Consider the following 27891-nt stretch of genomic DNA (forward strand, 5'->3'; position numbering starts at 1 on the left):
GCAACTGAATCATCTCCCCAAAATTTCTGGAAGACGTGTACATTTTTCCATTGAACTAGTCGAAAAAAAGTATTGGTTCGAACCAAAATTTTGACTGCCCAAGTTGATACTTCAGCTACTCTGGAGATACAAGTATACAAAAAATGAAAATTTTAAACAGCAGTCACAGAGCATAAAAATTTCAAAAATTATAAAACTTGCACTCGACTTTTTAAAAAAATGTAAGTACATCTCATCCAGAAAAAAAACAACAACAAAAACTGACAACCTGTTTAAAATTGATACCTTGGTCCGACAAGAAATTAACACCTCAAGATTTGATCTAATTTGGAAACTTTTCTAACACACATCTTTCCGACCTATCAAGTCCCCATCATCAAAAACTCGAAACGAAAAAAAAACCTCGAGCAATTTTCTATATTTAGTTAAAAATTCGTAATATGTTCCACATCGAAACAGGTGTAACATGTAGCCAGAATTAGCCTACATAGTATGTAATGTACTCACCTCGATACTTTTCTTCTTCTTCAAATTATTAAGCTGTTCTTCGATATAGCACTGCCACTCGAGGCACCTCAAATACAAGAAGTGCCACCTTCGTTCCCAATGCTGCGCTGTCTTCAATGGTGTCTCACATCTGGCATCTTTCACTCCATCGGACTCGGTACCGCTTTGCGATAACTTTTCGCAAAATTTCACCACTGTCAAGACAGTTTTGCCATGTGACTCGACATCTCTTTGTATGATCTGCGCAAAAAAAAGAGAGAGAAAAATGAAACACGTGAAAAATGTGAACAAAACGTAACCTATCGTACGCACGAGGCTGTTTCGCACGCTAACCTACAAATACATATCACGATTCAACGTGCAGTTAATTAAACGACGTGCTAAAAATTTAATTAAAAAGGGCGTAACAAACACGCAAATATGGAGCTTTAGGGTGTACCTATGTTAACGATTAAATATATGTTATTAAAATAGTAAAATGAACCGTTCGTTGCACTCTCTCTCTTCGATTCACATACACAGGTAAAAATGAAAAAAATAACACGCGCGCATTATTTACAAATCTTTTCTCGAAGACGAGAACTTTTCCATCAACGAAGGCTCGCTCGATTTTTAGGTAGGTATATTTTTATGCGGAAGTGATAATTAAACTTTTCTTCAAAATAGGTTCGACGAACCGTAGTCACGGACATTAAAAATACACATATTTGTCATCGGCTTACATTTACCTACAATACAATACAATGAATGGTTCGTTCATTCATCCAAAAACGAGGTTAATTTTTACGCCTTATATCGTCGAAATGCGCGTAAATAATAAAATGCTTTAGCGTTTACCCGCAACTACGAGTAGTAACACCAAAAACCATCTCTGGTAAAATTTCACTTTTGACCAATTCCAAACTCATCATTATAATTATTACCAAGTGTACGAAGATACGTAAGTATATAAATCTAGGTGAATATTTTCGACAATTTCAACCTTTTAAGTACCTTATCTGGCCGAGATTCACTTAAACGTGATCATCTTATGGCAATCATTCCTAATTTGGGAACCACTTTGTCACTTATCACTGTAACTCGCATGGTACATAAAATAAACGAAGTACAATTACCCTCTCGACAATAATGAAGACAAAATTTCGTACCGCTTCCGTCTTTTAAACAACGCAAACGACAGTTTATTATTTTACGGCTGCCATCCTTTTAATTACTTAATTTATGAATATAAAAACTTTATACGAGGCAGTAATCGACAAATAGGCCTTAATAGTTCGCGTGCAAGCGCTTCACGTTGACAATGGCTATATTTTCCCAATGCAATATTTCATTTCACGTGGAATAAAAATCGATTTTGTTGGGAAATTTGTTTCGAAAGTTGTACTTGCGAAAATAGCAAATACGTCGATTGAAATAGGAACAAGAAAAATACTGATGCAAATTAGTGAATTTCAAAAGATCAATTTTTCCAATTTTAAACTACTTTTCTTTCTTTAGAATCTGCGTATAAAGTATCGAAAGAAATCCCAAACAAAACATGACAAAAATCATCTTAAAAACTATGCGAATAATTTCACAACGAAAAAATGGGTCAAACCATTAGCTATAATGTACGGCAAAAATGATTTTAAAATCCTAAAATCACATTCAATCAGTCAGATAAAAATTTTACGAGAAAAAAAAATAAGACTAAAGCCGCTTCCCTACGTCAGCACAGATTGAAGTGAAAATTGACTCGCTGAAAGATCACGTCACCCACACCTCAGATGAGAATCAATGGTTTTTCGATAATTGGTGAATTTTTGAAAATGGTGAAGCTAACCTATGGGCATATCAATTTTCTAAATCTTACAAAAAAGGTAAATATGGAAACAAAAATCTGAAATCCACCGAGTTCATTCCCATCATTTTTGGATTAATCTGAAGCCTCCAGCAGAAGTTGATTTTCTCCTCCAGAGATTTCAAATCGATTAAGGCAAATGAATCGCAAATCCAAAGTTTTTAATAAGCGAGAAATCTCAAATTAAAAAAATTCTGGAATCGCTAATTTCTCCAGCAAATTACTCAAAATTTCTTCTCCTTCCTAAAGATAAACCTCCTCCTCAATTCGATTCGAGATGGGAACTTACAACAGCTTCCGAATCTTACCAGTTGGAGTGATTGGGCTTTTAGGAAAGGTCCAATCGAAAAATGAAGATCAATTCACATTCAGCACACATCTTCAGAATCATAATATTTAATATTCGATTTGTTGCACTTGACGTTATTCATTTGAATTTCAATCCCAATATTGTGATATTGGGGGCCTTAGATGGATCCAATCAAAAACTAGGATCGCATTCGTGTTCAGCAACTTGAAAATCATGTTACCCGACATACCGCACTCCTCCCTTCGTTTTTTTTTCAATTTTGACTCAAATTGGGGGAGCTGCTCCTCCCTCTCCTTAAGGGTCTCCATTTCAAAAGCAAGATACATATTTCCAAATACAGTAGTATTAAAAGTTCTTTTTATGGTAATTTTTTACATAATTTTAAATTACAACTCATACTTATGTACAGTGTCATTTCAAAAATTAAGCTTTCATAGAAAAATTTGATACCAACTTTCCACTTTTTCTCAACGTTCTTGTGTTTTCAAGCCGGTATACAGTGGCGTACCCAAGGGAGGAGGCGAAGGGGCCATGGCCCCCCTTGCGAGCAAAAATTTGAAAGAAAACATAAAAAAATGGACTTTTATGTTGTTCGAACCCATTTTTTCTGAAAATTTTCGCCTTTCATGAAATCACCACACATCACGACACGTTTCTAGAAAATTACTCCTCATTTCGATTTTTCATGCCCAAAAATCTGGTTTTGCCTCCTCCTTGAGAAAATCCTGGATACGCCACTGCCGGTATATTATGCCATTCCTCACCACCTTTTTTTTTTTTTTTTTCAACATTAATGCACTTTCATACAAAAACATTCTCCATCTTTTTCAAGTGTCTTTCTTCTATTTAAAATATCCACTACAACAAAAACATACTCACTTTCAGGCATCGAATTATACCTCTTCGCTTCAACGACGAAGAAATTTATTATTTACTTGTCATTCATCGAAAGTGAAACCTTCAAAATTTTCAAATCAATCATTCACTTCGAAAAATTAATTCGAAATCTCGATAATCAACGAACTTTCATAATATGTAATTTACTAATAAGGTACCCAACTACCTATATACACTTGATTTACAATGCGATGGAAACACCTAACCACACATCAGTGGAATGCACTAATCTCCAAGTGCAACTTCCCAATCGCTAGTAAATCATATGCAAAACCACTTCTATTGTACATATAGAGATAACGTGTACTACACTTAAAGATCGATAAACGGTAGCAAATAGGTACATTACATAGCTAATTACATAAGTTTATTGTTCAATCTGGCCAAATACTTATGATAAACAGCGATGAAAAAATTATTGTTTCATTTGCTGTACACTGTAATCGGCAGTCACCCAGGATATCAAGAGTACAATACCAAATGTAAGAACATAACACTGAATCCAGTCTGAGTACTTTGTAATAAGTAATCAGAATGACCACAACAATAAAACTTTAACGCTCTTTAATAGCATTGGCAGAATATCGTATCTATTCTTGAAAATACCATAACCAGAGTTTCAGACCTACAGTAATGAGATCAGTTTTGTGCATACCGTTATAACTACTCGTACTATGTACAGACAAATCGAATACATTATGAGATCACTAAAACTGAACCTGTATGTAGAATATGACCACAGTCAACCAGATATTCGTTGCGTTTCGCTGCACACATGATTTGCCAAAGAAAGAAATTGTTTCGCAGTAACATTACCAGTACATCGAAGAAACTATCAATGACAAGCCTAGACAATTCGCAAATCGTACCACACACGTATAGTTCAAGAAAACTCGACTTCCCTGCTGTCAAAACGATCCGAAGAGTAGAGCAGAGCTCGCATATGTTGTATTAAAAGTGAAACTCCTTCGCTGTTAGAAAATCTTCTCACCAATACAAAGACACACTGCAGTGCAATTTGCCACTGTACTCTCCGCTGTGCACCTACAAAATGCAAATTAACACAGAATACCAGCAAGTGAATATCAGGCAACTGTTTGATCTAAAAAAACATCGAAACTATTGTTTTCTTCAATTTTCATTTATTCACAACGTAGAGCCCATATATACCGCAAATATTCACAAATATTTATAATGATGATATCAATATTTCAGAAGTGAATCATTTTTTTCAACAAATGAAAAATGCACAAAAAATCAAAATAAGTTGAATACCAAAAAATTTGTGAATTTTTCAACTGAATTTTCAAATTTTCAAAAATCATTCAAAATGAATGAAACGACAATGTTGAATATGTTTTAGCACTCTACTCCAACACCATCCCACATCAGGGTCAATATACGAACTTTTCTCCTGCCCTTCAACATGATCAACAGCTTGGTCGAGTTCGTACTTCGTATCAAAAACCAAGATAAGACCTATTAATTAATTAAAACCCAGGCGTAAGTTGTCATTAGAAAAGAGCCGGTTTAAACCGAGCATACATCTCATGAAGAAGAACAAAATAATTGATAAATCATACATGTAAACTTTTCTCATCCCATGTATGCGAATACATCCGACGTATTATACTACGATATACCACCTCATGTACCTCGTCCTCATCCTATATGTATACATATTAATATTGAATAGTGTAGTACACAGCGAGTATACTCGATAAAAAACGTCCTCCTTCGTAGATATTCATCTATGTATTACGACCTCCGAGTTATACCGTGTATAGAAAGTCATAAATTACTGGGAAAGCGATCTTAAAAAGTCGCCATAATTTGCTTTCCACTACTGGTGTTTCTGTCCAGGTACGAAGGGTATCTCTTTCTCTCTCTCAGCCTTCATTTGTCCGATGCTCAGTGCTTGGGGTATATTTGTGTCTACGTAGAGAAATTTCTGGCAACTTTTGCTGTACTGGTATGCCAGCTTGTGAAATGGAAACCGTTTTTACAATTTGATACCGTCATCGAGAGGATTTGCGTACATACAAACACATATTATGCCTATGAAATGTAATACACATTTCGCTTTTCAATCACTTTACTATAGCATACCATAATGTACCAGCGTGGCTGGTTCTGGAGTACCTACCTATGATATTGAGTTTTATACAACTTCTAACATCTCCAATGAAAATAAATATGTACCTACTACCTACTCACATATTATACAGATAATTTTAGTACCATGAAGTAGCAGAACTGGAATTTCGTAAACAAAAATCGAATCGTTAGATGAAATCTCACTGTTATTCCTGGTCAATCCGTGAAGACAGAAGGCATTCTATACAAACATCAATCCATTTCCAAAGCACAACCCAGAATCCTTCGCCAAAGCCCTTTCGTGCGATTCGTTTATAGTTCGCGTTACATATTTCATTTACCAATTCCAATTTACGACGAATTTGCAAAACACATCGCGTAACTTGAACGTTACCAGCGAACACCAACACGCCATTGCCATCACCATCACCATCACCAACACTGCAATCGAAACGATTCCTTATCCTCAGGCCAGAGTAAGTCCAAAAACAGAAATAATTCTACGATTTACGAGTTGACCAAGGCCAAACGTGAGCTCCTAATCACAACCTATTAATTTTTTTCAGGCTTTAAAACTCGCAGCAGCTGAACATGACTCGATTTCTTCAGTACACGATAGATAAACTTGCATACACAAACGTAGGTATAGATCTCTACTCACAGGTAAAAGGTATAGACGTATTGTACGTGAATATATCTCTTATATGTATACTATTATTTGCCGCCATCGCCACCACCGCCACCGAGCCACGAGTCAGACGCAAGTGTCGTGCTTCAAATGTAACAACTTGATTAACGGTTAAGCTTATATACTTAGGTCTATTTTACGAACAATCCGAACAATTATGCAAATCAGCATACACGAGATTGTATATAAATACGAGTACGATCGCCTCACCACCACCGCACAGCTCACCCCCAACCATAGAAACAGAACAAAATTTATATAAAACCAAATACATACGAGTACAAACCGCTCAGGCGCTCATGCTCTAGAAAGCAACACCACGCCACGAGGAACAGAGAAAACCACAATAACGTTTAAACTTTCCGTGTAATCGTTAACAATTACAACTACAAGGAAAATAAATCATCGCTATTTAAAGTCTGCTCACATATACATCGTTATCGAAAAAATTTCACAACTAATGCCTCTATGTGCAAATGTGTAGTGTACGAGTACATACATCGCGATTTTTTTCTTCACTTTTATCCTCGCGTAATAAGGTGCACTAAATGGGGCGCTGCACCGCTTCGTGAGCTACTTTTGCATCCTATGTACGTAGACATAAACTGCACTTGGCGAAATTTTAATGTACCTATGCTGATAATTATCGCCGATGGCTGCACGCCGCTGCATCATATTCCACGTGCAGTTACAGTATACGTGTTCTGCAAATGAGAGATGTAAAATGCCGCAAAAAAATGCTAAAAAAATACGCATCGAGGATTGAAACATTCCTACGTAGGTACACTTTCTTCTCCGTTTAACCGTAAGTGTTACCACACTTTCAATTACGAGTATAGCGTAAGTCGCTGCCCTCCCGACTAAGATTTTACATAAAAACGATGCCGCAGGCAAAAAAAAAATTACCCACCTTTCTCCCCAGTCTAGAAGCTGCAGCATTACAAAAATCTAGCACTCGCAACCGCGAATTTGCTATCATCTTTTTTCACCAACTTCATCTATACCTATATACCCACAACAAAAGAACCACGAAAAAATCATCGTCTTGTCCTTCAAATTACAGTTCAATGATACGTGAAAAAAATAACCATAGCTGGATCCTATTATCATTACAGCGGATATTTCTTAACGGCTAAGCAAACGAGTTCGCGATACTTCTTCTGCTATTCATCTAATAAGAGTCAAGACAAAACAGCAACAATAACAATAAGTACATTTAGAAAAGAAAAAAATACTCAAACAAATGGACTGCGTTGTTTTTCCATTCGTAACGATGGGAAATTTTCACTTCAAAAGAGACAAAGGGGAGAAAACAGATTTATTACGAACGTGTTACAGAACCGATTTTTTTTCCAGTCCATCCACAATGAGGAAAAATATTGGAGGAATTGAGATCCAAAATTTAATAAACCGATTTCAAAAAATAAAAATTAATTCGCCCAAGCGAAGCAAGGGCAAAAGCTTTAGAAAATTTATTTAAATTTCCACTTCGTAAATCTGAATTTTTTCACTTTTATCCAATAAATTGGAGGAAAAATTGAATTTATATCGACTTTCTGACCAAAAAGTGATTTTCGAAGATATAAATTTCTGAAAGTTATAATTAAAAGAAAAACGACCATAAGAAGGAATCATTTTCAATTTTTTTATTGAACCAAAATGTTGAAGGGTAACTTAGTCACTTCGAATGTGAGTAATGTGACCAATCATGTACTGTATTGCAATCAAGGAAATTGCCTCAAGTCGTAAAAGGTATTCGAAATAATAAAGCAAAATAATTTTTCACAGCTCAAAAATACTTTATTACAGTGCATAAATGTAAACGAACACAAGAAATCAGAAAATTTCGAAACAGTTCACATTTACGAGCATGAACACGAGGAACTGCATGAGCATGACTCGCGAATTAGGTTCGTTCGACTTCAATTTATTTTTGTTTTACTACTTACATCAATTTTTCAAATCATTTTTATGATGTTTCAGCAACTTCAAAATCATTTTGAAATATTTTTCTCGTGATTTTACAATTTTTTCAATGGGGCACAGACTTTTTCGGATCTTTTGAGACTATACCAAAATGTTACGAATTTTTTTCTTTCACCTAAGTATAGCAATTTTCAACGCCAATTCGACAATTTTTCGTTTCCTGAATGATTTTGATTTTATCTATCAATATTTCACGTATTTTCAACACTTTACCGAATTTTACGTAATTCTTGAGAATTTTCTTCATATTTCGTATACGAACTCTTTTTTTTCTGATATTCTTTACAAAACAATAAAACCGAACCTACTTCAACTGACACAGATTCGAAGAAAAAACGGAAAGAGGTCATCAAAATAATATTTCAATACCAAATATCATATCAAATGCCCACATACGTATTCGATGACCATATAGGAAACTAATTATGCAAATATACCCACATAAAGCATCATACGAGTACATACATAACTTATACGCATATCATATTCTCAAGCACTTCGCTAAAATGAAAAATATCCTATTCCAAATTGTATATCCTCATCAACCTCGCATTATCCCGGTAATCGACAATTACCTCTCCACAAAGAGAACAACCGATCCAAGATCCAAAACCGTTACTTGCGATTACGATATAGTACATCATTTCGATCAAATACGGATGATATAAGCGACAAGCGTATTAATTAATCCTATCGTCGAACTTTATTCTCTTCTCAAACACCTGAACAGCTATAGGAGTGATGATGGTGTTCTAATCACCATATCAGAAACGGTCATTATCAACACGTTGTTCCGTTAAGTAGTACGATAGGATGATACAACCAGGTAGGCAGGTACATGCAAAGCTTATGGCCAGTGCAACGTAGCTCAGCGCGAAATCGTGAAGCATAATTATTCGGATGTTCTCGAGGAAGTTTTAAAACGGAATGCGGTATATTCGCGAATCGTGACCATATGGACGATGGCACGATACACAATCGTGTGTAGGCGTACAGCTGAAAAACGTCAATTGCGAATGTAAACTTAAAAAATTAGCCGTTTCGACGAACCGCCTTCCTTTATCGCGGGGTAACATTTTTTTTTTACACGTGAAGCACGAATCATTTAAATCACACCGAACTCGATGCACTTGTACAATATACAACGCATTGACATACGTATCCGAGAATTCCTCACATCGCCCTTTTCTTCATCTTCACACAAATACACACGAGCACATGCATAATCCAAAACTAACTATACGTGTAAGTAGCTTGTACACTGTACAGCTACTTTGAAAAATACCTTCGGTAAATCACGTTCGTACATACAAATAAACCAAACCGAACCATACGTTAAGTATTAAAACCAATGAACCAGCAAGTATTTATTTTTGGAATTACCATCGCGAAATGCAGCCTGACAAGCGTATAATCTGTAGCACGAATGGTACCACAGCGAGCAAAATAATTGTCAAGATTTACTCGCTCGTCAACACAATGTTCGTCGAGTGGAAAAATTAACGCGAATTAATTACACGTGGTACATTTTCACGCAGACGTTTATTTTAGCATTAAATACACCTCGTAGTGGAACGTTGACCATAGCGAAGAAATTAATTTAAAAAACGTTGCTTGTTCGATGAAAAAGGAAAGTACTACAGACTGCGTCAAATTTTCTAAACATCGTACTATTGTTACGTTCGAGCTTTTTCGCCCGAATACTTTGAAATCTCGATCAAATAAAAACCTTGAAACGCGTCCAAGTTCGAAAGTGAAGTTGAGCTACAAATTTAAAAATTTTTATGCGGAATCTAAACAGGAGAACCACTAAAAACTTCCGCAATCAATTCGAAAAAATTTGTCTGCATATTGCAAAAATTTCATGTTTTTCAATTCTCACCCAAAGAAGTTGACTTTTTATGTCTAGGAGAGAAAAATTGGCATTCCATGAGGAGAAAAAGAGAAAATAGCCGAATCTTGGAATACGGAGGTTTGAATACGAATTTGGTAAACGCTTATCTTTCTTTAGTGGGCTGTGGATTCCAAGTTCCTCAAGGTCCGATTTTGAGTACAACACCAAAAATACACATTTTCACGCGAACTCTTCAGAAGAACTGATTTTTTCGGTTTCCTAGATCATTTTTTCCAATTTTCCAAATCCTTCAACCATGCAACTGCACTCAAAGGGATTTTTCAAACTTTGCTAGTGGTGACAGGCGAATACATACGTATTATCAATCAATTGATGAACTTTTCATGACCAATGTTTAAGAAGCTATAAATACATAAGGAGTGGAGGGAGGGGTGTCATATTACTACCTCCTTGTGTAACAAAAGAAAGACAATGGGACACTTTTTTTTCCTACAAAAAATAGTGTATCTAAAATTAAAGCAAAATCCAAAGTCTTACAGGTTATTACCGAAATTTCATGAAACTCTCTGATTTGGAGTGACAATTTACAGAATTTCCTGACATTTTCATGACTTTTCCAAAAAGGCCAAACATCCTGACTTTCCCCGGTTTTCTAGGTTCCCCAGAAAATGGGGTATACCCGCTGATTTATAAAGAAAAAAATCGATTTTTAAAAAAATCTTTCGCGGGGCAAATTAGGAATTGACTTTCCCGCTAAAAAACTTTAATCTAAAAATGAATTTTTTTTATCAGTTATCTGAAGAGAACTGCACAGATTTGTACCCAGAAAATAAGTCCTGTGAAAACGTTTATAAAAAATCGAAGTTTGTCATCTGAAATTTGAGAAACATTCAGAATACTTACATGAAAAATGAATTTTAAAAAAGCCAAGCACGATATATTTTTTCAAGTTTGAATTATTTTTGCTGAACCGAAGAACCTTTACTTACATACTTAGTAGGTATTTTGCGAAATATTGAAAGTGTACAAAATACGTATCGAAAAAGTTAGTTGTGATGACAGGAAACCCGTCGAAAATGATGTTAAAAGCACGAAAAACATAGAAATTAAGGAGAAATTATCAAAACGTCAGACAAATGATGGGAGAATATGAAAAAAATAGCCATAAACATTATTGAATATGAACAAATTAAATGCGAAATCTATCATAAAAATTGTAGAAACATTACAAAAAAAAATCTGAATTGTCGCAAAACTGATCAAACGTTACTATAAAAATACTTGATTTAAGATTTTTGAAACGCTCGAAGGGCATTGCAATCTTTCCTCAAGAATTGTTCAAATTGATCAAAAAGTCTTGAAATAAGTATCATAAAAATTGTTAAAAAGGTATAAAGAGTTTCAAATTGTCATAAAACCTGTTGAAACGACATAAGTTGACACAGGTAATGGCGAAGATGACGAAGATTACAACTTCAAAAATCATGATGATGGTAAGGTACATAATTTGGAAGAAAAAGTGATCAAGTTAGACTACGTGTATATTATCTTTCATCATGCATCGTATGTACATGAATTATAGATTTATTTGAATCCGTGATCAAGGGTGCGATTAGTCAAAAAAGAGGAAAACGTCAATAAATTTCTTGCAATAACATTTATTCAAGTATCCATATTTTGAAGAAAATGCTCATTTAAATCGTTCCTAACGTTTATTATCTTCTCACGAATCAGTAGATTCACTCCCTTCCTTTCAGGACCATCAAGATACATGCGAGTCAAACTTGATTAGAATGAAGAGCAACATAAAAAAATGTACTGCGCTATCCTGAGTGATATTTGTGAAAATACATAATCAGGATAAGATCATTTTTCAATGTTCACTTCACACGGATTTTCAAGTGTTGAGGTAGAAAAATTTCTATTTTGACCTCAATTTAGAGGAAGCCACACTTCCCTCTGCACCTCGTTTTTTTTTTAAATTTTAAAATAACTTACTCATTCACATCAATAGATACAAATTCAATTACTTCTAAAGTATTCGCACTACTCACCTGAAACACACAAAAAAAAATAGAACGCAAATTAGTTGAAGTTGATTTACCATTCCATAATTTTGATACACTTGACAAAAAAAGGCAGGGAGGAAACAACCTAAATCAGTTTTTTGGGTGCTCATAATTAATCAGCATGCCAATTTCTAGCTGCTTCTATGCAAACTCATTTTGCACAATAATGCAGATTTTGGAAAAAGTTTCATACTTTTCACAAAAAAAAGCTGGTCCATTTTCGTATTTTTGCACCATCCTGATCGAATTTACGCTTTAGAATAAGATTCTTTCCCTCATTTTGAGATGTTCAAGTTTCAATATAATGTTCAAACTGACCCTAGTTTTTTTTCAAACTACACCATGTGACTCAAAAATCTATAATTCCTTTAAAAAAATACCCGAAATCCGCAAAGTGAAATTACTTTCAGGCACGAAAGGTATAATAGGTTCGTCGAATAAAAACCCTCACACCAACACAGTACATCGCAATAGTTTGAATTATCATCTCAGCAAAACAATTTATAAAGGCAAATTCGTCTAAAAAACACACTTCATCGTCGTAGTCGTACAACATACCGATACATCATCTCCTACACACTTTATGTACATACTACGTACATTACATATCCGCATAAATATTTCGTTTTCGTTACCGCATTACAGATAATAACACGGCCATTAGAGAAAAAAACCTCATTGCCAAATGCACACAGGACCAAAACAAAAAAGAAACACATCGAAAAGTAGGGTAAAGGTGTCATATGCTCGTATAATATTCAAACCTACCACATCATGTAGATCCTACACACTATCCTACTTTACCAAAAACCTCAAACACAACGTGCATTTGGACAAAATAAATTTCATAACCAAATTATAATTTCAAATTAAAAATACACTCGTATGTACCAATTGGTCTTTTCGATTTAACGTGTAATTCTCATTAACCACGACGACGACGACGACGTGGCAATTACTTCCGAAATTACACATCAATCTCACGTCTGTCATCAAATTATTAAATATATATACGTTCGATATACAAGTATAGTAAATCTTAGCTCGGGTTGGCTTCCTTTTTTTTTCTTCTTCCTTCCTATCACGGAAACTTTCACTACATACGACGGTTTTTTTTTCTTAATTATGTTAAAAAATTAACGAGCCAGGCATACACAGTACATACATACGAGACCGGCACCGTTATTGAAATAACTAGTAACACGCCGAATAAAAACTGTAAAAATCATCAAAGAATAGAGAGTTTAATTGAAGGAAGATTTGGTTAGTCGATAATACACCTGTGCCAGTAATTCACCATCAGCCCTTCAGATTGTAAAAAAAAAAAAACATTGTTTAGCCATATCGTAAAGTTAATCGCATTTTTTCCATTCTTACGTATATCTCTGTTACTGCCGCTAATAAAAAATGCTTTCTCTTGGCCCTTGGTAAGGAAAAGGTTAAATTTTTCATAACTGAAAAACGCCGAGCAATTCGTGATTTTCGATAAGTAAAGGTCGTCTCTTAGCTATGCAACAAAGTTTGTCATCTTATAGTCTTTTATTTAGTTGTCGTAATTAATTAAACGTAATCCATCAGCAAAGCCAGCAGGAAAAAGTAAAAGTCTGAAAGAAAATTGCCAAGTATACAGCGTACAATGTACACGTTTTGCAAAATGTACATCACGACTTTGGGATTCGCGATTGTTTTTTTTGTTTCGTTTGTTTGGTTCGACTCGTGTTTTATTACGCAAGAGTTTCGAGTTCGCGGATCTAGAGTTGGCTTTCGCTGAATAGTGAACATGTCATTCGCGAAATATACTCCATGTACCTGCTGGAGTCTGCGTCTTTAAATCGAGTGAATAGGCGAATTTACATAATGGACCGAGAGACAATAAAGATTATATCGAAAGGGTAGATGGGGTCAGTTTTTCTCCGCGGCTATAGATTCTATTGTCAGACTGACTAGTGAATTGATATTTTGTCGGACATGGATTCAATTGAGTAGGAAATTCGCATACATGATGCTCATCGACAAACGCCCATTAAATTTTGGATTTCATGAAACGTGGTTTGAAAAATGGAAAAAATCTGTGCAAACGAGATTAATTCTGGAATTCGAAGAATTAATTCAAAAATAATTTTTGACATAAACTTTCCTTCTCCTTACTCCTGTCTTATACTCTTTTGCAGTTTTTGAACACTGAATTTTTCAGGAGTCCGCCTAGCCTGTGATTTGAAAGAGATGGGGATTTTTGAAAAGAGCACGTTTGGAATCCGCAAAACCAGAATTTCAGTTATAATACTCACTTTGGTGAATTTTTGAAATCCAAAATTAATTATTTTGAGAGATTCGTGCTTTTGAAAAAAATGCATTTGTTCAATAAAAATGATACGAACTAATTCTGTAACTAATATCAACTACATCGAATTGAATTTTGTAATTTCTGGCTATTCTTGGGCCTACGATAGCGCGATTTTCGAATTACTTAGAATGTTTGAATTTCTCCAAAGGTGAGAAATTCAATTTGTGCAGCTAAAAATCGAGTTGTACGTTAATTATTACATAGTTTAATTCAGTTTTAAAAAATCGCCAAAAATAGTCAACTTCGGATTTTTGAAAACTCAATCAATTTGAGTAGCTGAAATTTTGATTTTGGGGGTTTCAGGCCATACTCTTTCCAAAAATCGCAGACCCGTTCTAATTGGTGACAGCTGCCTCGAGAAGTTCTCTTGCAAGACAAATGTCATTTTTGTCTCCACTGAAAAATCAACTCGTATGTATAAACTAGTGTATAAATTGATTTGTTTCATTTTTTGAACTTGAAAACAATTTTAGTTGAAAATATCGTGATGAGGAAAATTCTGAGTTGGCATTTTCACGTTTGCCCTACTCCCTCCCCCGCAACCTCTTCGGTACAACCTTGATTTTATGTTCCGCAGAGCCTCAAAAACGAAGGTAAAGGAAGAAAATTCCCCGAAAATAATTTTCCTGGAAAAATGTAGGTATTAAAATGTTCTAAAAATTGTTTTCATCATCGTATTGAAAAAACTGGGGAAAAATTGAAAATTTCGTGGTAGAATTAGAAACGAATTACGAAAAAGTAAAAACTCGTCAGAAAACTGAAACTACAAAGATACAGTGTAAAAAATCATCAAAATATCTAATCGCACACATTAGGTACCTGCTATACTTACTATTTCAAAAGAGAAAAAAAATTGGAAAAATGAAAACCGTTTTAAGAATTAAAAAATATTTGAGCAAAAAATAAAGCTCAGACTACGAGTAGATACAAAAAACGAATTTCTCACGCTTCTTTAGCAACGTACGTATTACATTCAATAGCTTAGCAAGTAAATATGCGGATGGCGGAACAAATTAATAGCAAGGTCAGACCCGGTTCAAAATTGCATCTAATGACCTAATTACAGACACGTAGAGTCTGATGAAATGAAAAATGCTTGTACTTTTGCAAGGTTGAAGATCCATTTTATGACACTGCACGGATTTTTCATAAAATAATTTTTATACCTATTTTTTTCATCGCATGGAAAATTTGATCACAGCGCACAGCACAGTCCTAGCGAAAGGAACTTTTACCACCCATCTCGAACTTTTGAAACATCTTCCAATTATAATCTAATAATTGTAAGTTTGATTCAATTCCATCCAACTCCCAAATATGCCATAAATTCTCAATCATTCCACACTAACACAATTCATCTCACATCTGGGTATTTTCACAATCCAATATTATGTATGTACTTCAATTTCCAAAAATAGCACCTTTATTGCGTATCACGTATACATACATTTGCATTTGTTTTCAAATAAGTAAAACTTATCAGCACGAAGAGTGCAAATCACGAATTACGATTTTATCTCAAGTTTTAATCAATTTCACGACATAAGCTGAAATTTCTTTCACTTTGATACTTAAATAGCAAGACGCATTTTCAAACATCCTATGATTATGCTTATGTAATCGTAATTTCGACGGTAGGCTCGCTAATGATTTCAGAACTTTAATTTCGATTGATGAACTTTATTTTCATAGACGTATACATAAAACATTCGCTAACGCATCTTTACATTTTTTGATAGGCCTATCACGCGTATACCATACTCGTAATATAACGAAATCGATAGTTACGGTCCAGATGTAGATAAAAATCGCATATCGAGACGCTGTCCAGCGTATGATATTTTTGATTCTGATATTTAACGGTTACACATTATTACTGCATGGCAACGTACACATATAATTAAGATTTGGTGCTTTCGCTTTTATTTTTTCTGTTAACGCATCTCGAATCGAAAACTCGCCAGCTTCAAGTACACCATATATCGTTAGATACGACGATACGTAGTTACTCGTACTTGTTGTTACAATGATTTCGACACTGATAAATGATTCGAAGACAAACCTCTTTATAGTCTACGTACAATGATCGGTCCAATGAATTTTGCAATTCATACACACATACGATTATATTTCCATTTATCCTGAGGAGATTGAAGTATCGACGACGTGATACAAATATATGCACATGTAAAACAACAGTACAAACATACGTACGAGTAGCATATAGCTTCAGGTTTGATACGATTTTCGAACTTTTTATTTTATAGAAATGTTTTTATTCTCGCATCTATCTATACCTTACCTATACACATGCAGTAAATAGTCTGATCTGGCTACTTGTGGTAACCGGTTCAACAATCGGGTGAGTTTTCCCATCGATATGTAGCAAGTATCGAGATATCCAGATGGATTAAATTAAAAAGTGAAAATGATTCTGGAAGATATATAGCTTTTGAATTTCAAATGAACTTTTTTCCAAGTATTCGACGATGAAGATTCTCTAATCGATAAAGTATGGTGAAAAAATTAAACAGCCTAAGAGAAACATAAGAATTTCTCTTGTTTTCATCATTCAATCTTCACCAGATCAATTAATCGATGCGCAAGCAAAAATTAGAAATTGATTTGATTTTAATAAAAAAATAAAGAGGTAAAATACATGTACATTTTTTGAAGTCTCCTTTCAACAAACGTTGACATTTTGTGCACCAATTGAAACCAAAAATTTAATCAGGTGCTTTGATTTCCAGGGTTTGTTTTCAATTTTTTCCAAAAAAAGACAACTTGAACGACCAAAAAAACTCAAAAAATTAAAAGTACCTAAAGGAACCAAAAAAATGACAAAACTCAAGCAAAACATTTTAATGCTGAAAAAAATTACGCAAAAAAACCAGAACATCACAAAACGAACTGTTTAGATCTTCAATTTTGAAAAGTTGAACTGTTTTTCAATGTTTCAATAAAACAGCGAGATTTCTAAAAAGTTTTAAAAAAGTTTTTTTTTGACAGACAATTTCAGAAGAAAGATCGTGACTTTTGGACAACTTTTCAGAAATAAGTGAATAGTGATACTTTTCGGAATTTCTAGCACAAAACCAACAGATTTTCAGTAGTTTTGAGAAAAAAAGAGAGAATTTTTATCAATTTTTGACAAAAAGAAAGGCTCATAATTTAAGCAAAAAGTAAGACTTTTTGGACATCATTGTCAAAAAAATTATGCTTTTTCGCAATTTTTGTTGAAAAAACGAGCTTTGACAAATTCTGACAAATAATAAACGAGACTTTTCAATAATATGTAAGGAGGTATTTGAAAAAAGCGAGACTTTTTGAAACTTTTGGCAAACAGGCGGCAAATTGTCAATTTTTGAAAAAGCAAAGAGCCGTATGTAAAACAGCAAAAACTAGAATTTTTGAGAACTATCGACAAAAAAAGACGATCCTTTCTCAAAAAGCATTTTTGGCCAAAGATAATACTTTTTCATAATTTTTGAAAAAAAAAATAAAACAAAAATAAGGTGAAAAGTTGTCAATTTCCATTGATTCGACTCTCTGAATTTTTGAATTCGAGTTCTTCGTGAAAACACAAAAAAATGATCCACCATAGGGCTCACAGGATCAAGAATAAAAGAGAAAATTGACTTCAATATTTAAAAAAAAAATTCAGATCATTTTAAACGCTTAATTTTGAAATTTTTTCAACACTTGGCTCAAACTTCGCGCATTTCTCATCCTTTGATTCATACATTTGAGTACGTTCTCACTACTTCTCCACTACACACACCTCAATATATGTACCATAAAAACAAAAAAACAAAACCAAATTCCAACACACTCAGCTCTCAACCCACTTCACCTTACATGGCATCATTCGAAACCTCACCATCAACCTAACATCTCAATCAAATCCAAAATTCCCTCGACAACAGCGCATATCTCCCATCACGCGACCTCTAATCCATTCCCCAACGCCTTAAAAAACGTCCGTCAAAAATACACGAGTCGCAGCAACACCGGCGACAGCGGCAGGAATTAATTAAACGGTTTCTAATACGCTGCGAGCGAAATAACGACTCGAAAAATCAACTAAATAGTATAGTCTATCTCTATAGGCATTACACACACTAGACACACAAAAAAATTCATCTGCTGTAATATTCTCATTCTTTTTTGAAAGGTTAACTTACTCGTATGGTATATTGGACATCGACTATCAAAATAATACAAATGAAAAAAAAAAAAAATCCTCCAAAAGAGAAAGTATACCTCTCTACCTATAGTATATGTACTTATTGTACTTACGCGTCGTATACGACGCGGACGCCGGACGGTGGCTCATTGTAAAATTATTCCATACACCCCTCGCGATAGTTCGAGCATTTATTAAACCTTTCAAAATTACAAGATAATTCTCTGTTCTTATAGACAAGTTATACCACTCTATTGTGTTTCAAATGAGATGTTTAAATTACTTTCTACGAATTTTTCATCATTACCCCAGCCTGCCACGAATGGCGCTTTATGATCACAATAAAAAATAAATAAAAAACAAATTATCTTGGCTCGGGTAGGTCTAAGGTGCATTTAATACGGCTAAATTAATAGCTCGATGGTATACGATGATAAAGGTTTAGGTAAAGGTAATATAGGTAAATTATCGAAACACTGATTATGAATATTTTTACGTAAAGGTAAAGGTAAAACTACCATCGTGTATCCGGGAATCGTTAGTTTGGTACTCGTACTTCATGTACGTACTACGTACCTAAACTCGTACGTCGATAGGTCATAAACATATCCTCCACCGCTTGCATAAAATAACGACCCATTAAAACCGCAATGACTTCTGTACACTTGGGTTTCATCGCTTACGATATCGATGACTTATTTTTTCTCACTCAAATCGAAATACCCTACTAAATTTCGTATCTGTAGCCTGAATGAACTACATTTATAAACATATAAATGCGAAATCGTGCCTCCGCATGATTTTGCAGTACACACAAAATACGAGTATCCAGTTACGGTTTAACCAACATAGTAGTAACTCGGTATCTCAAAAGAGAACCTCGTACTTGGTAAATTTACGTAATATGAAATGGAGACAATCGCTTTTTCTCTAACTAGTCATGCATAAATTACATCTAAATCTAGTTAACATTTATGTATCTACTACAAATACTCTCAATGACCAAGGTAAAGTAAAACGCTAACGAGTTCTTTGGGCCTAAAGCTTTTCAACCAAATTATGCCCGATTGTTTTTTACATATAGGTATAATATTTTATTAAGATGTGATCTTAATTACCATTCAATTATTAGTACACGTGGAAGCGGCTCCTTTTACTCCTTTCATCTTTCTCCTCTCCCGGCTCTCCCTCAGCACAGAATTTTACTCATATTTTTTGTATGCATTTCTACATTCGTGTTAAACTTTCAAAATTGCATCTGTTCTCATTCCGTGACGTCAATTCGTTCGCATCAGCATCATGCACAACAAACGACGAGGAAGTTGAAAAAAAAAAAAAGAAATTAAAACGCACAGCCCGCGACAACGATGCGGACAATCGACGACTCAGGAAATGAGTAAAAAAGCGCAGTCTCTTGCAACACCATACAGTACGATCTGAACCCTTTCACCAAATGACACTGACGCGCCAAGACACAGAGAAAGAGACCAAATCGAGAATGCATAAAAAAGAAAAATATACATATAAAGAACGATTAAAACATATAAAGCATGTATAGAAAGAGGTCAATGTCTAGAACACAACCGAGAATACTATCATCTGCGCTGATAAGCTTTACTCTTCTGTAGTTCGCATGTGAAGATTACACAAACGAATATGTAGGCGTTCAGCCATTTCCTTTTAAATTCCAACTCGCAGCTCTGGCTCTCTGCGCTATGAAAACGAAGAAAAAATAATAATAAAAACACATACACGTGCGTCCAGTCCACTGTAGGTACGTAAAGCGTAACTTGGATGCATTCATATCGTATATGTACGAGTATAAGACGTGGAGTAGGTAGAGGTAGAGGTATGAGAGTACATAAGTACACTCAGAACCTGGTGAATAACGTGATGCATATTGCATATTACACACGGTAATCGTAATAGTAATATCGATACGTGAATGTCAAACAGGTATGCAAAAGTAATCAATAACCGAACATGGAATGCACGTTCGTAATTTAGGTATCACTGAGCCGGAAAATAACTTGAATCAGTACGAAACCAGACAATTACCGTTAAACAATCTCATACTGCACTTCCAATGACATAAAAATGTACTTACTACATACCTAGAAGAGTACTTCTACCTACCTAAATACCATAACATAACTTGAAGGAAAAAAAAGAAAAAAGAAAACAGCACTTCGACTCAGACAAGGAAAACGAAAGTGAAATATATCATAATGAATTTCCTCGCAATTATTATTTCAACGGGATACCAGCCATTAATTACAATCACCTCAAAATGTCAATCAAATCGAGAAAAAGGAAATGTGCAGGTACTTTGCCTGCGCTAATAATTTGATCAACCCCCATCCCTGGATGTCCTCGATATGAAAAATACCTAATACGTGATGCTTGGTGATCCCAAGTCCAGATAGGAGAAATCTCTCAGAAATTCAGTGAAAATATAAACTTAAGAAAAATCACTCAGAACGAATGAAAACTTACTAAAATTGTCTGAAACTTCGGTAGCTGTGTTTTTCACACAGATTTTCTAGAACCTGGTTTTTAAAAATCAAATGCAATAGTTCTCACTTTGCTGTGTCGTTCACTGGATTTCAGAGATTTTTGATAATCCAAAATAAGAGAGGCACATTCAAGTTAAGGGCCATTTTAACCATTTTTGGAGAAAATAGGAACTGTTTTCAGCTATCTAACTTCATTTTTCAATCATCAAATTTTTGAAAATAATTAAAATCTGTTTACAGCGAAAATACCAATGATGAAAATATAAATTTGCTTTTTCTTCGGTTTTGATTCACCAAAAAGTACCTACTAATCATAACACGGTTGGCAGGAATCAAAGCTGATCACATTGTGTTTTAGAGAAATTCTAAAATTGGTGAGAAAAATCCACCGACTTTCAACAAATATGTATGTAGTTCCAAAATAGAAAATCAAAATCGTGAAAAATGATCAATCAATCGAATAAATTCCTTTGAGAGTTGAGAAATCATCAGTTTTCTGGTCTATCTACGTAATTTATGTGAGAAACCAGATTTCGTTGTTATTAAATTCTATTTTTCTCGGAAGCATAATAATTCCGTATTTTCAACCCCCCCTCCCCCCAAGAAAAAAAAGGTTGAAACTGAATTTTTGTACACAGGGATTTTGAGGGGTATCAATTTCAAGTCGCTTTGTTCAATTTTTATAACTTGAGATTTTTCAACTATTTAGATATTTTGTTTCTTTTTGAACATTGTTATTCCATATTTCATGAAACGACTGAAAAAAATCAAATTTTTTCAACTAAGTAGGTAAATGAATTTTACAACTAAAATTCCTACTTATAAACAGCCAATCCTTCTGACCAGAGAAAAATTTCGTAAAAAGCTGCCGTGATTTCAAAATCTTACGATTACGTCGTTCGACATTACCTACCGACTATAATACTAACTCATAAAAAAAAACTCATTCCGAGCCTCAATATAATTGAGAGTTCAAACTATAGATACAAAATAAAGCGACATAAACCTCCATACCTATTAGACCTACCATAGGCACAGGCAGGCACTTCCATCAAAACTTCAATTAAAAGAATTGCGAAAAAAATTCCACAACGACGACTATTACTCCTTTATCTTATCTTCTGCTCGACGTTTCGATCAATATTTGATTTGATTTACGAATTCCATTCCATCGCGAATGGTTTCTTCAACGTTTACAATAATCTCGAGATTTTCTAAGTAGATCTCTTATTTTGAGAGCGTACTACCTAAAGGTAGAATATTACACCGAGACCTACTCACATTAGTCATATTTTTATGGAAATTTTTACGTACATTACGAAATTTGTGCGAACGACAATAAGTAAAGTTTTTTTTTTACTACCGCGCGAGTTCAATACACACCACAAAGAAATTATTAAACCAGAACGAAATAATGATGAGCTACTTGTTTTAATGATGGGAAAACAAATTCATTATAGAAAATTATACGTAGCTCTGGCAATATAAACCCATTTGGAACACTACCACCGGTGGTAGGTAAAGTAGGTATTTAACAACGATGAATAGTAAAACTGGCGATAAAAATCACTATTAATTAATCGTGAAATTGAGAGAAAAAGAAATAAACGTTTAATTTAAAATGATGTTTTAGACAGATTTCAATCTTATGTAATGATAACATTACCGGAAAAATTACATAAAAACAGACATTAAGACTTAATAGACGGATTAAAGAGGAAAGAGGATTATTTCTCTCGTAATTTGTTTGAAAAGTAACGATAATTTAATCGATTTCGAATACAAATAACTCGAGAGCGAAATATCCTTCGAAAATTTTGGTCTGTATTCTTGAGCAGTGATTAAGTTACTTTTCAATAGAAAAATAAGTTAAGTCGAACAAACTCTGATTAGAAATCACATTGACATCATTCGAGTAGTTATTGATTTATCACATGGCCTTCAAATTTTTTTCAAGTTGATTCATACAAAAGCCCAATTTTTTCACCCAAAACTAAGCAATTTACCATTCTAAATTCAGTTCAAATTTGAAAAAAAAAATTAAAATCAACGAATGAACAAAAAGCAAAAACTGTTTTGCAGTCAGCATATATCTATATTTTATGACACAGAACCCGACCGAATTTGAGTTGAGATCGTCAGATAATCATTTCTTCCTTTTACGTAAATACAGATGTCATTCCATTAAAAAAGAATAAAATTCAACTTACTCAACCAACATAAAAATTTTATAAAGCAACCAATTTCAACCAACAAAACTCACCTGAAACAAACGAAAAAAAATATTTCATTAATAAAAAGAAAAAGAAAAAAAACACATTGTAAGTTATGTTATGCACTTTCTCCAAAGTCCGTCGACATATTTCAGACACATTAACGTATCCGGGGACGATTAAAAAAGCGCCGAAAAATACTCGGATATGCGCGATCAGATATATAAAAATTATGATTTAAATAAAAAATCATAAATAAACTTTTAACCAGGTATACACATCATAGCATAACCGGTCACATAATGCACAATGCCGACAACGATTACATATTTTGATTAGCAATAAACTCTGCTTCATTCACTCAGTTAACCTCTCCGCTTCCCTTCCAGTATATCAGAACTCGTACGGCGCGGCGAATATTTTATTAAAAATAACAAATCGTCGTATCTGCGATACCTCATCAAACTCGCGTCAAAAACGAGTTGAATTACTTTCTATAAATATTCAAATTCCGCGTTATTTTTACTAAATGGTAATAGTTCGCACATTAATCAAAATTATCAAAACAACCGACCAGTTATAACTCATTCATCTCGAACGCGAGTAATTGTAGGTATTTTCACTAACTATATACAGAGGTCTACATTTTTATTATTCGCGTAATCCGTATGATCTACCGGGTCTCCGGGTAATTTGGGATTCCTGACAAGATACTGGAGCTCATATTACCAACGCAACGTTCTCGAGCTGTGCCTGCGCCTGGAATCTCCTCATTGGACCAAAAGAAAAACAGAAGTACTCGTAATTCGCGACGATTACGTAATGATTCGTATACCATCGAAACAATTACCTAATTCGGCGACCAATTCGCTCTTCTGTAGAGCGCGAGATCTGCCCAGGAGAAGTGGTCCCTCGAGTCAATAGCTCAACAAACAACGGTGGACAATCCGTGTCCGCGTTATTGGTGTTCAATTATAAAGCGTATACGACATCGACATAGCTGCGTAGAGACAGTTATCGCGGTGAGAGCGTAACAAATTCCACATTCGCAATTTTTTGCTCAACATCATTGAAACTTCGTCTCGCTTCCTCTGCGATGTTTTTCTCTCACATGGTAGCACATGCAACATCAATCCTCCTGGGGCGAATCCGCACCAGCGCAGCGGTGATTGAACTGCATTTGCCGCCGCTCGTTGCGCTAGTAACCCGTGCTCTGGCAAGTACAATAACACCAATAACGACCAATGACAGCATCGCCGATCACCGATCAGGCGATCACTTCCTAGATATACAAGCCATTGTCGTAAATTTATATTTAACCGTCAAAGGCGTCGTATAAATGCTACCGTGCTACGACCTTGATGGTCATTTTACTTCGTATAGTTTGTTAGAGATGCTGGCCAAATCAAATGACAAATGAGATTTTTTTTCTCAATTTCTTACACACAATGGAGCACGTACTACAGCTTCCTTTCCTCAGTGCTCATCTCGTTACCATGTACCAATCACCGATGAGCTGGTTTGTTCGCATTTCAAGCATATCTTCAATAACGCCACACACCGATATTGCCTTTTTCTGTCATCGAATCGAGTTCGCACTGTGCTACAATAAATTCGAGTAAATCGAATCGCATAACTAGAAGAGAAACCTTTGAGGTTGCTTTCCATAACCCACAATAAATCGACGACTATATAGCGGTCGTAAAATCAACTTTTTTGTTACCGATGTCGCCGTTCATTCTCCAGAGAAGATGCAACAGAATCAGAAACACTAACGACTAACGAGTAAAAAAATAAATCGGCGCAGACGCCAATCGTAAAATAAAATCGTATCCACGTACCAACAAATAGGTATGGTAACCGACAATGCCAACAAACAATCTCCTCTAATCCATTTCTGCGGCGAATAAACACGATTTTCAAAACGAATGCGATATGAATATAAAAACATGAAATTACCAGAAAATCTTTTTTTCACAAATGGCATCGGATCGTGACTATACGAAATTTCATCGCACTTACAGCTATACTTACAAAGTACCGTTTGTTATTCATGACGAATCCTATCGTATTTTAATACCAATTGCTAAGTAGTACCTCCATCTGTCTACCTGTATCGAGCTAATACCTCAAATTCAGACTAAAATATTCATCAAACTATTGCCGTTGATCTGAATGCAGAACTTGAACCAAGGAAGTTTGTCGTCACTCGATAAAAATCTATACCAAGTCGAGGAAATCTCACGATTTGCTGCTGATCCGAGCAACATAACTGACTGATTGCCAAAGAAATGGGGGAAAATGGTCTAGCATGTCTCACCGAAAGCCTTCAAGGTCCCTTGCTTTCGAACGACTCTTACGTAGTCGAAAAGAAAGTGCTCATGAAGGACTTTTTTGATAGGAAAATACACGGAGCAAATAGCAGGACAAAGTCAGGAACTGCTGCACTGTTAGATATCCTAAATCGAACCTATAAAAAAATTGTTCGAATCATTTTTTTCAAAATAGTGTGTAGGAAATTTGGATTTCCAATTTTTTTTTGTTGGAAAAGCATCTCATTTTAAAAACTGCGTCGTACTCCACCCCCTCCCTTCTCACCAACATCACCACTAAGTAGAAAGATTCAAAAGACAGATGGCTCGAAAAAAGACCATCATCTGAAACCCTCATAACCAAAATTTCATTCACTCAAATAGATTTTTCGATTTTTGACGAATTTCAAAAATCTAAAATTGCCCATTTTCACTGATTTACGTCTCAAAAATAATTACTTATTCAGCAAGTAAAAATGATGAAAAATTAAACCTGAAAATAAATCATCAGGTCCACCGAACCCAATTCCACCGTAAAGCCTACAGCACGATTTTCGATTTCTCCAAATTTTCTGAAATTATTTTTTCTGAAGGTACGGAAATACAGAAGACTCAAAAAATAGTCCGAAATGAAAAAAATTCGATTCGGGGGACTGGGAAGTTAATTCAGGACTAATTTTCATCATTTTCACTGAATAAACACGATTTTTTAAAAATCAGTTACCGAAAATAGAAAATTTCAATTTTCAAAAAATCGCCAAAAATTAACTTGGGCAACTGAAATTTTCATTGCGGGGGTTTCAGGTCATTAAAAAATTTCGTACTGGACTCTTGACATTGAAAAATCGTTTCCTTAGTTCCAATTTTTTCAGCAAATTTAACAACATTTGAGGAACTTAATTTCGAACTCACCAGAAATTTAAAAAAATGCAATTAACTGCAATTTACACAAAAAAAGAGATTCTAATTAGTATGTGAGGGGGGAGGGGTTAAGGAGATATACGACGCGTTTTCCTCCTCAATTTAGAGGGGGAAAAAAATGCCAATTCAGTGCAAGTGAGAACAACGCTAAAAATTCTCATTCCGCACTTCCAGTTGAGGAAAGTGCGGGAGGAGAGGAAGTAACACTAAATTTATTGAATGAAATTTTAAATCAAAATTAGTTGATTTGATACAACGATTTGATTATTGAACACTGAATATCAATTCTGAAAACTCAATTTATAAGAGTACAGATATGATCGGAATATATATACCCCCCCCCCCCAACAATAGCGCAGTCTAAAGGTAATAAAATTCAACATCTTCGAATCCGCGATAAAAAAAACACACACACAAATTTTCCCATAATAGGATAATTTAGAATCCTAAACACAGCGAATTCTCAAGGTTAAACACACCAGACGAGATTTAGACAATCATAAGTCCGGATCTAACGACTATGTACTCGTAATTTTTCATATCTACGATCCTCCGACCTTTTTACCTGTTCGCACTTCAACACGACCTATATAACAGATCCAGCTTCGCAATTTTTTACATAATTGGTTCATTAGAGTAAGACGCGAATTTGACCATAGGTATTTCGCTATCTGTGTGGCGCAATCAGTACATTGAAACGGTAATTCCGGATCACTAGATACCCCAATTAACAAAAATGCTGAAAATATGTACTATCTTCCGAGGACCGAAAAATATTTCAATTACATTACGTACACTCGGCAAGTAAGTAAATTCGCCGAAAAAATCAACCCATAGAGTCGGGTCAGGAACCCGATAAATTATCATTAGCATGCGGTAAATCGCGTGACTCGAAGAACTCGTACAGCTCTTCCAGGCCTATAAAGAATCTACGTACTTATAAAGGTAAATTACACGACTGGGGAAAAAAATTCAGCATAATTCAAATATCTCGTGAAAAGTCTCACTTTTTGCGATGCACTTAATTATCGATGTTCGTGTATACCACGTTGTTTAATAATGTCTGAATAATGTAAACAACAATGTTGCCAGAGATGTACACGAACGATTGTCTCGAGTACCATCATCATTAATCTCGTCTTGGTCGACT

The 27891-nt window shown here is 34.8% G+C and overlaps 1 protein-coding gene across 1 annotated transcript in view; it reads right to left on the reverse strand.

The window, feature by feature from the left end:
• The window catches only part of klar (klarsicht), a 159782-nt gene that overhangs the window by 26107 nt on the left and 105784 nt on the right, over positions 1 to 27891 (reverse strand). The window contains exon 9 of the mRNA XM_065346264.1: positions 508 to 747. Within this exon, the coding sequence (XP_065202336.1) occupies positions 508 to 747 (240 nt within the window). The remainder of the gene's footprint in view (positions 1 to 507; positions 748 to 27891) is intronic.

The sequence above is a fragment of the Planococcus citri genome, chromosome 1 (genome assembly GCF_950023065.1).
Source record: "Planococcus citri chromosome 1, ihPlaCitr1.1, whole genome shotgun sequence".
In the NCBI taxonomy this organism is placed as follows: domain Eukaryota; kingdom Metazoa; phylum Arthropoda; class Insecta; order Hemiptera; family Pseudococcidae; genus Planococcus; species Planococcus citri.